General features: G+C 37.2%; 2 protein-coding genes and 1 long non-coding RNA gene across 4 annotated transcripts; 1 reads left to right on the top strand and 2 right to left on the bottom strand.

Moving 5' to 3' along the window:
* Positions 1–26: 26 nt before the first annotated feature.
* LOC135169184 (excitatory amino acid transporter) lies at positions 27–10,966 on the bottom strand. Of its 2 annotated transcripts, none has more exons than XM_064133936.1 (10): positions 9,969–10,966; positions 8,090–8,215; positions 7,810–8,017; positions 6,880–7,182; positions 6,486–6,719; positions 3,742–3,936; positions 3,384–3,518; positions 2,950–3,058; positions 2,740–2,861; positions 27–1,999 (listed from the first exon to the last, which is right to left on the bottom strand). In XM_064133936.1, exons 1-10 carry the CDS (start codon positions 10,141–10,143, stop codon positions 1,945–1,947), a joined length of 1,662 nt encoding a protein of 553 aa, XP_063990006.1. In that variant the 5' UTR covers positions 10,144–10,966; the 3' UTR covers positions 27–1,944. The 2 variants fall into 2 exon arrangements, with proteins under 2 accessions (XP_063990006.1, XP_063990007.1); XM_064133937.1 differs by having other exon boundaries at positions 2,724–2,861; positions 9,969–10,965.
* Positions 10,967–11,191: 225 nt separating this feature from the next.
* Positions 11,192–11,902, top strand: LOC135169195 (uncharacterized). Its single transcript, XR_010300165.1, has 2 exons — positions 11,192–11,605; positions 11,706–11,902. It is a non-coding gene; the product is annotated as an uncharacterized LOC135169195 (long non-coding RNA).
* LOC135169190 (proteasome subunit beta type-5) lies at positions 11,831–13,192 on the bottom strand. Its single transcript, XM_064133950.1, has 5 exons — positions 12,961–13,192; positions 12,700–12,856; positions 12,419–12,631; positions 12,106–12,339; positions 11,831–12,017 (listed from the first exon to the last, which is right to left on the bottom strand). Exons 1-5 carry the CDS (start codon positions 13,102–13,104, stop codon positions 11,920–11,922), a joined length of 846 nt encoding a protein of 281 aa, XP_063990020.1. The 5' UTR covers positions 13,105–13,192; the 3' UTR covers positions 11,831–11,919.
* Between the last annotated feature and the right edge of the window lie 35 nt (positions 13,193–13,227).

Genomic DNA, 13,227 nt, shown 5'->3' on the forward strand with positions numbered 1-13,227 from the left:
ATGACATTCAGAAAGGAATGTTTCAGTTATCTTCGTGTATAAACCTGCATTTATTAGTCATACAACTTGTTGAGTCTTTAGTACATAAACACATCGATCAGTTCACACTAAATTTTGGTAAGTGTTTGTTTCTCAAGGGGTAATAACTCTACATGTAGACTTGTTCATGAAAACGAGAGGTAAGTTAATGGCGAATCAACTCATCTCCACTGATTCTCTCGAGGAATCATCAACGATGATCAATGAGAAATCGTGTTAATAATTTTGACATGTAAATGAGTAGTATAATACTTTCATTCCTTATATTAAACGTGTTGACTAGAACATCATTTTGGTTTTGCATTTTTTTTGGTGATAAAAACCGTACACACTACACTATCTAGTTCACCTTTCAACGACTTTTGATATACACATATCGATTTTACCTAGTATCTATAATTGGCAAATCTTTACAAACCTGTGATTTATTTTCCAACATTCCATTTACCAATTTCAATGAGCTGTGAATTGTTTTTGAAAATTGTCTTGCAATTACCTCCTGAAGACAACCTCTTACAAATTATTATTTTGCATTTTACAATTAAATAAACACCAACAAACTGTTGTACACAATATTTTCTGAACTTATCTGTTCACATTTTTTTTTTCACACGATTTTTTCGACCTTTTTTCAAGGAGCTAATGTTTCCCCGTAATTTTGTTGCACTTCACTCTGATTTGTAAACTCAAGTCTATTGTGAAATTATTTCAATAACTCACCCAATCCTTTGACAATCACATTGAAATAATTTATCATTTATCTCAACATCTTAAGCATTGATTCCCTGCGATGACCGAATTGATTAGAATTTACCTCATCACATCTCTCACAGGCAGTCTTACGATTCTCAGATATTTGAATAACCATCACCGTGGTATTTTACCAATCAATCTCATTACATTTCTTGTGCCCCAAGAGTACTCACAGTCCATTATTATTTTTGTTGGCAAGGCCAGTTCAACGGTACATCCTAATGAATAACATTGAAAATTAAACCTCGACACTTGTTCATCGATCTACTCATCCTAGATATTTTATTAGAACAAAATCCCCATTAGATTTTAACGTCGGTTTTTTTTAATTCTCTCACTTAAATACTACGAGCACCATATTAATACGGAGAAATGAGATTTTGAAAAATAACGCGTACTTTCATCGCGCCAAATTTTTGTAGAAACTGGCGCACCGAAATAAGGCACCATAATATATGTCCGATGATAATCGTCGAATCTACCGAAAAAAAATTATCAACTTTCAGTCACCAAGAGCAGTAAAAAAATCATAACTGGGCTTTCGCACGAATAAATAATAATATGGAAAACCGTTTAAAACGGCTGAATAATTATATCACATATTTTCTTTTGTTCCGATCGTTTACAATTTATTTAAATGAAAGAACACGTTTCATGTAAGTTATTAATTATGCTTTGAATATTACGCGTATTTTATAAACAAATTCAATTGTGGGAATTAAAAATAATTAAATAAGGATGATGAGGATGGTGTAATAAACATTCGTTGAAAATTAATGCCTCCATTTTCACCGAGATATTAACAACACTCATGATTCTCCCACACCTCTACAGAATTATTGACTATTCACCGATATGCTTTTATCATTTTATCGAAAAAGAAAAATTTCATAAAAAATGCCAAAAATAATTGTACCCTAGAATTAACTCACTAGAATTCGAATGGGTCGCAGGTTGTTCCCACACGAATATGTAATTATTTGTCAAGTTGTAATGGCGCGGAGCACAAATTGTGGTTCCTTGAAATAATTATCTATGGTAATTGTTTGAATATCTTCACATTACCCAGTATATATCATCAGATGTGTGAGATCGCTTTGATATAACAAGATGATTATTAATCACGTTTGGTAAACGTGATACGACCGTTGGTCAGACAGTCTCCTCAGAAATAGTGTTGCTTGGCAAGGGTTGACAGCCTGTCAAACTGTAAATTAAAATGTTAATTCACTGTGATTGATCAGGAGATTTTTTTCGTTCAACGATTCTGATTTTACTGTCTGTCTGTGTTATGTGTACACCAAAGAAGCGCATAAGTTCAATGAGGGGTATCTCCTTTGATTGGGGTGGATGAGAATTTTTGGGGCGTGAATTGAAAGATGAGAAATTCATGCCGAATCAGATTTTTTTTCCAGGTCAGTGAGAGCCTTTGATAATAAGAAAAAAATATTTATGAAATGCGGGGAAACTTTGGGGGGAATATCAGTCAAAAGGGGGTGGAAAAATTTCCATAAATGGAAACAAATGATCAGAACGATCTGGAGTGAATAAACCACATCAATAAATGGTGGAAAATATCAGACAATTTTCAACTATCTTTCAAATTTTCGTACACTGAGAAAATATTAATTTAAACTTAATGAGAATTGCCAAGTAATGACTTAAATAAAAAACGACAAATTGAAAAATCATTTTTTTTCCTGTATATCCTCCTTGGATTGATCATTCACTCCCAACAATTTAGTCCGCACTTCAGTTATTTTTTTCTCCTACAAATCTGACACAATACGCAAAATTTACTTTTCTATCCCACTAAAGGACAGATTCGTGAATATTATCGTACACCATATGAAGGAAAAATAATTGGACTAATGATGGGATGATGAATGCAGTGCCCACAGTGATGTTGAGTAACGTGATCCTAGCCCTACCGACAAGTTTTTTTACTTGGCGATGCCGGATATTCGAGTCTCGTCCTGCATTTCCACGATAACTGTATCAGGATCGGGTACTCGATTCGCTGATATACAGCCATTGACTATTGTTGTTGGTAGTACAACTGTTTCTGACTGTTAATTAGTAAGAACACAATGTATTACAATTTTTATTAAAATTTGTCTTCATACTATCGAAATTATTTCATCATACTTCACTCACTTGGTATGCTGCAGCATCCAGAGCCATAAGTTCTTTTTTCGAGAGATGTTCAACAACAGCGGCGGCATAGCAGTCACCCAACATGTTATTGGTGGTTCTTACTCGGTCCCTTAATAGTCAAAATTATTATTTAGATTTTTTTTTTTGTATTTTTTTATCGCTACACTGATTAAACTCATTATCTTAGACTCAGCCAATTTAAAACGCGGTTGTTATTATTATCATGATTCTTATTATTAATATGATTGTTATTATTGATGTTGGTATTGTTTTTGTGGTTTTTGTTGTGAAAAACGTGACTTTGCTTCAGAATTAAAAAAAAAAGTTACGTAATTTTTAAAAATGATTTCTTTTTGTGAACAAAAATGAACAAAACATGATTGATTGCTCAATTAAGAGGGTTGATGGTGAAAGATAAAATGCATTATACTTACACAAACCAATCTATAGCAAATAAAAGTGAAACATCTTGTACAGGGGCGTCGATGGCACTCAAGACAACGAGAAGAAGCACCAGAGCTGCACTAGGAACTGATGCAGAAGATACACTAGCTGCAGTTGATGTCAATCTAAATACGAATACATAACATCGGTGAATGTACCATGTGTTGTTATTATTTTTTTTTAATAATAAAGACACAGTCGTGAAAAAACGTCTTATGCATCAAAAATTTTCCTCGAAAAGTGAGTTCAAATGCAGCAAATTTCATATTCTCTAGGTGAGGTTTATGCGACCTCTGTTTACATGACACGCGATTGATCACTTGAATATTGAAGAAAATAAAATCTTACATGACGGTGACAATTTCCCCGAAGCCCAGGAAAATTCCGTTCATCTGTGCGATAAAAACACTGGCAGTTGATACAAAAAGTGCTGTTCCATCCATATTAATGTTGCATCCAATGGGTAGTACAAATCTCGTGACCCTCGGGTCGACACTTAGCTTCTCCGTCATCAGTCGAAAAGTAACAGGAAGTGCCGCCGCCCTGTGCAAATCTTTGTTAGGAAATCCCAAGACAATGAAATCACCTAATTTTTATCAATTAATATTCCCCGACGCTATCAATCCGATGAACTCCAAGGATATCTCCACTTCCTTTGGGAATTATTGGGAGGTCATTCTGGCTCATTCATTCTCTGATTCAATAATACATATCATTCTGTTGCAATCAATGTCCACACACTCTTCAAAACTAGGAAAACGATTTGAAAATCGAAAAAAATGATAAAAATCAGAAATGTAAATTTTTAAAAAATTGAAATCATCTCCCGGACTTTATAATCAATTAAGTATTTGTTACTCAGTCATTTATCCACCATTTATGGAGGTGATTGACCAGAATGACCGTTCGTATGGGGGAAAACTGAAAAATAAATGTCAGAGGTAATATCTGAAAAGAAAAACGTTTTTTTTTTCATTCACGAGATGTACTCTGATGAGGCTTCGCTGGATACATCCTGGAACAAACGTTGTATTGTACCTTTATCTGCGGCCATTATTACTTACCAACACACCCCGATACTGAGTTTATTGCTCGGTTCATTCAGAACTGTTTTCTATGAATAGAAAACCACCTGCAAATAGGCCGCATGTCGTTTGATCTAATACATCATCATTGATATTCATATAGTAGTACTGTAACTCACTCAGTCACAGTTTATTCATTCTGATGTGTTTCTGTAAAAATTTAATCCACACACAAAGTATCATCGGTTAGAGTCTGTAACAATTCTATCTTTTCGTTTTTTTTTTCATGTCGATTTGAAGGTTCTTGCATGTTGAGAAACTCTGTGGAAAGAAGGGAATGAAGATGTTCTCGCTTAGAAACTATAGTAAATAGTTGGGAAATTATCTCTCTTCTCCAACTTGACCACAGAGAATTTTCTCTTCATTTGAACAACATCCCATGCCTAGAGAATAAATTGGAGGAAAGACTCGGATTTATCAATGAAATTCATGAATTCACTCTCGTCATGTGGGGACATACGCATGGGAAGGGCCCATGTCATGCGGACGTCCACACACACTCAAGTATTCCAATGAAAATTAGATCAAAAATGAAAAAAACCAATAAAACCTCAAGGGCATGAGTTTCTAAAAAACTCGTCCACATTGATCTTAATTAAACTGGGAAAATGATCGTTGCTTAACGCTATCCCAGCCGACAGTAATAAAATTAAACAAATGAGATAGTTAATGAAAGATATTAATGGGTGACGCTGCTTAGCCGCTCGCCAGTCATCGATAACACCGTTCACCCCCTGCAATTACAGAATTTTTGGATCAACGCAAACAACAATATTTTCCCAGTTTCTTTAATTACTCATCACTACCCACAAATATCAATACTGAAATATATTTTTGACGTTTGGAAAATGAAGTTTTGAAAATAATTGTCTCAAGCAATTGTTTTTCTTTGTTCAACAATCTGCGGCGTGGAAACCGCGTCTTCGTCTCTCCATCCTCATCTTTCTTTGACTCGATTTCTCGCTTCAACTGCCACGATCAATTAAAAACTAATCGATTACAAATTCTTCTATTGAATTCTAAAGACAAAATAAAAATCAGTCAAATGCAGAGATGTGCGCAGAGGACAGACTCAACTTCCACACCCATTAATCCAGTCCAAGTGACACGGAGTCAGCTGACTTCCGGTTCAAATGATGACCAAAAAACATCAATCGTATTAATTATCTGTGCTTTATCATTTCACCCGTCACAGGCAATTACAGAACCGGAAGTATCGGCATCCTAAGTGCCACCTGGGGCTGCATACCTCTCAATCGCTCTTTCTTTTTGTCAATTTCAATGATTTTTTGTTTTTTCTTAATTCTGGAAAATTCAATGAGGGCTTTTTGGAAAGGACTAGGACACTACGAGCCTTTCACAGCGTTTCCTCTCAAATTATCATCGTTTCCTAGTGAATTTAATTCATCAACGTACGATGAGAGATGAGAGATGAGAGATGAATGCAAAATTTAAAGGTCCGTGGAGTCAAAACTCGTTTGCTTTGCATAATTGACTGGCGTTAAATCAATTTCTATCATAACTGAAGTAATTATGAGAGTTTGATGAATGTTGGGACTGTTCTACGATGAAAAATGCAAAATTATGTCAACGCTGTGCAAGACCCGAATGAAGTGAATGGGTAAAGACTCAAGGGAACCGCCTCGGCCTCGCAAAGCCTCCAATGGCTGGCTGAAACATACTCTATCATCAATTTCTTGTCTATTGTAATTTTGAGTCAAAATCGTGGAAAATGGAAAAGGATTTTTGAAAAGGTTTATCGTATAAAACTAGCCACTAGCAACGAGGAAAACACAAAAAATCTAGGAGATGGAACAATAATGGGAACGTTGATGATGAAAAGCATTTAAAAAACTGATTGAACCCTCAGGAAGCGGAGAAGACAATAATACGTAAAAAAATCATAGTAGAGGAGAAAAAAAAATTGAGGCCCTGTGAGGCAGGCGAGATGGATGTTGTTTCGAATTGTTGGTGAGGGGAACCCGAATTCGTAGGTCGTTGACTCACGTTGATGCCATGGCGAAGGCGGTGAGGGTTCCCTGGGCCAGACCAGCGTAGAATTTAAATGGATTCTTTCTAACGATCGCCAGGTAAATAAGTTGCATTATAACGAGCTGATAAAAGAATACACCGACAACCACTGTGACAATGAACCAAGCGAGTTGGGACATGACCAGGCCCAGATCATTTACACCCAGAATTTTTCCAGCTATCACCGATGTTATTCCAATTGGAGTCATCCTGAAAAATAATGAGAGAGTTCATTTAAGTGAAAATGATATTTTTAAGCTGATTTCATCAGTTGTTTCTCAGAAATTCATAAAAGAACTTGAAAAATAAGAGGGTATCGGCCCCTTAAATACTAAAAATAATGTAAGGCGGGGATAACGATGATAATTACCACATAACAGTAGAAACCATCCTCATGATGACTTCGAAAACAGCTTTAAAAAATTCAATAACAATTTGACCCTTTTTTTCCCCGAGGGTGCCCAAGAATGTCCCAAAAACAAGACAAAAAAATACAATTCCCAGTGTGTTTGTGCCACTTCTGTACTGAATGACTCTTATCAGTTCCTCCTCAGGCAGATCCTTGGGATCCAGGAGCTTGTCACTTTCATTCTGAAGTGACGGTTGTTTAGGCACGTAGACTGTGTGTGCTTGTTGGAAAGCTGCCTGGAATAAATTGTCCGGAAACATGTTTCTGAAATCATGCACAAAACCAAAACAGTCAGAACTCGAATGTTCAGTAAAAATTTCAAAAAACGCAACTCTCAAAAGAAAAAAATACAAGGAACTCTGGGGGAAAGTGGTCAATAAAAACCGCCAGTAAAGACTCCTCTTCCTCGAGAAATATGCGAAGAGTTCCAAAGTGCTAAATGGTTATAAATTATTATGATAATTAAATAGGAATAATTTAAATAATTCCAAGGAATTTTTGCTCGATTTTTCCGTCAAACGAGTTCACATAATTGAAAAAAAAAAAATAAATCTGTGGTTTTTTTCATTCCGTTATTTCCATGACTCTATTATGTTGGGACCTTGGGGCTTTGGCACACTCGCGATATTAAGGGTGCTCAATCAGTGTCAGGCGGTTTGTTCAGCGAATAAATTCCCTTTGTTCCTGTGAATTGGCTCACATTGAATATAACGTTTGGCACGGTGGAATGCACTTAAACGTATTAGCCAGTGTGAATAAAAAGGCCGAAGTATATGTATGACTAATCGATAGGAGCGATCTATTTTTGTCTCTACATAAATATTACTTGTTATGGGTTGAATACCGTTAATGACTGAACATTAAGGACAGGTTTTTATAATTATTCATTACCTTCCAAGATCTAGGAGACTGTCAAGAATGTTAACCGCACGGGTATGAGTTGACAGGGCTGTTGCCTCCCTTATTCCAGAATTTCCAGGATGAATCAACAGGGCGAGAGCGACCCCCAGAATGGCGTTGAATAAGGAAGTCAGAATGAAATAAACTAGAGTTCTAACAGCAATTTTTCCATTCATTTTTGCGTTCAGACTCGCCGATCCTGGAACAGATGGAGATCAATTGAAATATATTGTTTTATCGAAGAATTAATTCAATTACTGTCGTCAGTTACCGGAAATTAGACTGGCAATTACAAGCGGTAGAATCATCAATTTCAATAGTCTCATGAATAACTCCCCAGGATAGCTTATCAACATGACAGCATCTCCACCCAGTCCCAGAGGTCGCAAACCAAACCCTGAAATTCATAAAATTAGTATTTTGTGAGGTAAAATAGAAAAGAAGACGATGGACTTATCAAATATAACAATCCATCTACATAAATTCAATAATTCTGAAGCCTCACGTTGACAATGACACCTCTATCTATAACGAGATGATATTACATAAGTGATTGGTAAAAAGTGGGTCAGTTGGGGGTTGAGGGTTGAATCATTGGCAGATCCTCGTCATTCATCGCGTGAATCGTACCAGCGTGATAGGTGTGGACTGGTACCAAGTGCTTTCCTAGATAATTCACCTTCTTTGACCTTTACTAAGTAAAATGGGCACTTCAAGAAGGGAAATTATATGAGCCTGGGAACGTAATCCGGATATCGCGAGTCATTACAAGGACATCTCTTCTATTATCCTCTGACTTCTTATCTTCTGCTGCTGTTAAATATTTTCAATTGCCAAATTTTCCCACATTTTGCCTGAACAAAATTTAAAAAAAATTCGTAGATAATCTGTAGCATATAAATTAAATTTCCGAAAGTGTCAATATTTTTAAACATTCACTTCCCTGTGCCATCTTCTGGTTTAAAAATTTTTTTAACAACAGAAACGATAATTAAATCAATGAAATAATTACGATTCTCAATGTGATTGAGTTTTTAAGGAAATTTTGTATAGTTTGCGATGATCTTTAAATTAACTGAAGAGTAGAGCTACTTTAACTGTTCCTGTCTCTCTTGAATTAGAGCTATTGGAAATAACTTATTCCGCATCAACGGAAACTCATCAATTCACATCGATACCGGTAGCTTCTGAAACAAGTGTTCTCACAGCCCACTCGTGTGTAACGATACACTGAAAACCCACTCGGAATTGAAAGGCTGAAAAGTACATGCAACAAGGTCACAATGACTAAAATATTTCCCCACAACATAAAAGCCCTTTGCACTCGAGAATCGAAATCAATTCCCATAATTGATGAGATACAAATGGCTTTGGATATGGAAAGTCACGGAAATGTCTTGACATTCGATGAGGATATCGGTAACGGATGAGACAGCCTATCATAATGTTTACTTCATGGTAGATATCGATCTTATATGATTCGATTCTTTTCTTCAATGTGAAGTTCACGTAATAATAGGATAAACGTATAAGAGCATATGAACGTGTCATTGATTGATCGAAGCTTCTTATGTAAACTGGTTTAAGCTCAACGATATGAGGAGTAGCTTCACATGTTTAAACAATTATCCTGGCAAACAATTAAGTTCTGAATTAGAAATGTTTTATGTAATTTTTTTATGCGTTTGAGGGCATCAGAGGAACTCTGTCCTTTTGATTAATTCAAAGGTTAATTAAAATTATCGTCTCTGAGTCGATTATTAAAAAAAATTATGCAATTCAATGGGACGAAATGTTCTACGAAGCAGATACGATAGAGAAAATTATATAAAAACTAAACTAATTTATTAGTCGTGAAAACTTTATCATATACGACACCAGAGGAATTCCCCACTTGTTTCTAGAAAAAATACTAAATTGTAAAACAAAGTGGAAAAAAACGTGAGCTCTGGTGCTAAAGGTACAGAACATCTTTAATGAGAATCCTGACCCTAAATGATCTTCTCCACCTAAAACAACATCTAATTACAAGAAAAATTACCAAAAATAATCGCAATAAAAATGAAGCGTTTGATGTGTTATCTAAATAAAATTGAATCCCTCGAAAAAATGACTCCACATCGAAACATAAAATTAAAAATATAATTTACCCAATACAACGCCGAGTAAAACACCACTCAGTGTAACCAAAAGCAGCATATTTTCCCGCATCCATTTCCTGGTATCTGCCGTCACCTTCCTAGGGCCCTGTGAGGCTGAAACATCGTGTCCTCCCATTTTAGCAAATAGATACTCAGAAAATCTTGCCGATGACTTTTCTTCCATGTCACCGTTGACGTTAAATTTTTTCTCTCTATTCTCTTGCGACCTCTCGCAGCACGTAAACAACGACGACGGGTTGCCGTTTTGGGGATGTTTCGGAAAATAAGTACGAAACAACCAATCACTACCCACTAGATGTTTATGAATATGCCGAAGGGCACGAAATTTATTAATTGACCCAATCGTTGGATTCCTCCAAATTTCGCCAAATAATAGCAAAATTAAATTGTCAATTCGTCGTCTGACGATTATTTCTTCTTCAAAATGCTGCAGCAGTGATTCTCAGCAGTTCAAGGGGTTCAATTTAATCCCTAATGATCAGGCCGGTGTGCAATTACGCTACCGCTCGGGGTGGTTTTAGTCGAGGTTCCTGGGCCCGATGAACACCACTTCAGGAAGAAATGCCTCTGAGGAAATTATGATCAGTTGTCTCACTTTTCCAGATACAATCAGTCTTTGAACTCGTACTGGTGATGACCAGAATGATTTTTTATGGTTTAATTGGGACAGGATGTTGGATAGGTCCACTCGAGAAATGCAATCCTGGGGGCAGCAACGACCTTAATAGCACCGTTGCGCACGGTCAGTTACCTCGATTGAGCTCTGTATGGAGACTCTATTTCGTGAAATAAATTGCAAGCATGTCAACTGATGTATTTAAGCTGCCAAATGATCCTCGATTGTACTGGTATCGATTCAGTTCGATGAAATCATATCTCACACAGAGAAATTATCGGTTTGCTCCAGGAGTTTATGTCTGGTTTGACTTGACGTTGGGAGTGAGATGATGTGAACTTCACCATGGACGAATCCTGACTGATCTTCATGAGTCGGCCATTGTCGTATTGATTTGAAAGCTCCGGTGGTCGAGGCTCCGAGCTTGCGCTTTTCCGTCAATCTATGCTCATCATCTCCATGTCATAATTATGATAATCAGGCAGGGGACATGGCCAGAATTGTTCCCCTCGAAGGTCAATGAAAGTGCACTGATTTTTGCGGATTTCTTGGTCATTCGGTTGGTGGGGTGAAAAGGGGAAGATATTTTCGAAAAATGTAAAATACCGCCAAGTGACTGGGGCTTGTGATGTATTCCCTGAAGATGTCGATGCTGCCTTTAGTGCTCGGACTTGGGGTTACTGACAGAGGTCGCCAGTTACAGATACCCGGTAGACATGAGGGTTCCACCTGTGGCACACAGAAGTCGCTCCACAGTTGATGACAGCAAGTGAACTCGAAATATTGAAAAAAAAAACGAAGATCGAGTTGTTTATTGGATTGGAAAAAAGATTGATCGATTGTTCTCAACAATTTGTCTGTCTCACTGACCCAGAAATCTTAATTTTCATTGGGTAATGAGTAGAACAAAATGGCGAATGAGTCAATAGCTTCTTCGGCCTCGTTTTTCGAGCCCTCGATGAAATATTCAGAAGAAAAAACTCACATGCTTTATCAACATGTGAAAATGGTAGGTTTTTCGGCTCAACCGCTGTCTCTTTGCAATTGTATTGTGATAATTTGTAACTCATAATGCCGGTCACTTACTGCCTTGAGACTGTCATTTTCAGAACCTGCAGGACATAAATAAAATGGCCACAGACATCAACAACAGCATGACGGACCTGAAAAAAAACATGTTTGTAACCATGAAACTCCTGAACGCCCTCAAACCTCGTAATGAAGAGAAAAACGATTGAATGTTTTCACAGTATTTTATTTACCGAAGTACATGACAAGTGAGAAATAAAAAAATTTTTTAAACAATGATTCAATTGTAATTCATTACTGGGCATTTTTCTTTTCCTCCTGGTACATGTAGTGCAGATCCTTGCAGTCCTCATCAGAAATGTGAACCCAGCCTGTTTCTTTCATGTGGTATACTGTAAGAAGAAAATATTTCATTTCACGGTTCAGTGACAAGGTCAGAGCCCTGATTACTCATTGAATGATCTTCAACTTCATCATTACCTCTGATAATGCCACCAGAATAAGCATCTCTGTGAGTAGCATGATAAATAGCTCGCCTGGCAACATCATAAGCCGCTTCATCAGTGAGATTCCAGTCATATCCAGAATCCAACACTCCAAATGCAAATACTGATCCTGATCCAACGCTGAAGACCTTCCCAGGTGTTCGTGTACCCTCAGAGTCGACATAGTAAAGGCCAGGGCCTCGTTTGTCCCAACCAGCAATCATCATACCTAAAAAAATCCACAAATAAAATCATCAGATGACACTAAACCGTTTTACTCCTATTCAATTGATGTTCGTAACTCTTACCCATTGACAATCCCATCCCCTTGTAATTATAAACCATATTGGACATGAGTTTGCTGGCAGCAGCGACAGATATACGTTCTCTGTTCCTTAACTCGTACATGCGACATTGTTTGGCAAGAACACGATCCCAGTAAACGCAGTCAGCAGCACCACCAGCCAAGGTACCAAGTAAGTAATCATTGATTTCAACAATTTTTTTCATACTCTGAGACCCTGAAGATGACAATTTACTCGTGATTATTTTCCTTCAAGACTGACAATACGAATAGAACGATTTTTACCAATGAATTGACCCCCAGTTGCTCTCGAATCAACAGCCAGAATGACACCCCCCTGATACCGGAATCCAAGAGTAGTAGTTCCATGATCAAACTTGATTTTCAAGTGCTTTCCATTATCGTCTGGGGTGCTAGCCAGTTGTGCAAGACCCTCAGCTGGCTGTACAACAATTTACACCGATGAATACACAGTAAAATCACAAAACCAGTGGGAATGATGCTGCAAAAATTCCTCCCAATCCTTACACACATAACCTCACTTACATTTGCGTACGGAGGAACTGCGAGAGACAAGTTATTCCCAAAATTCCGACTGTAACTCTCTATATCAGCCTGCAGATGATCATTTTCATTAAATGTATTGAAGTCAACGAAGTTGTTGAGCCCACAAACTTCAGCGAGGGCCATTATCGTGACTGAATGCACACAAAACACAAAATGACTCGGAGAAATAAGACAATCGAGACTTGTTTGATCTTGGCGATTGTATCCCTTGTCCCCTTGAGAGGTTGACAATTGTCACCACGGGAG

The sequence above is a fragment of the Diachasmimorpha longicaudata genome, chromosome 14, assembly GCF_034640455.1.
Source record: "Diachasmimorpha longicaudata isolate KC_UGA_2023 chromosome 14, iyDiaLong2, whole genome shotgun sequence".
NCBI lineage: Eukaryota > Metazoa > Arthropoda > Insecta > Hymenoptera > Braconidae > Diachasmimorpha > Diachasmimorpha longicaudata.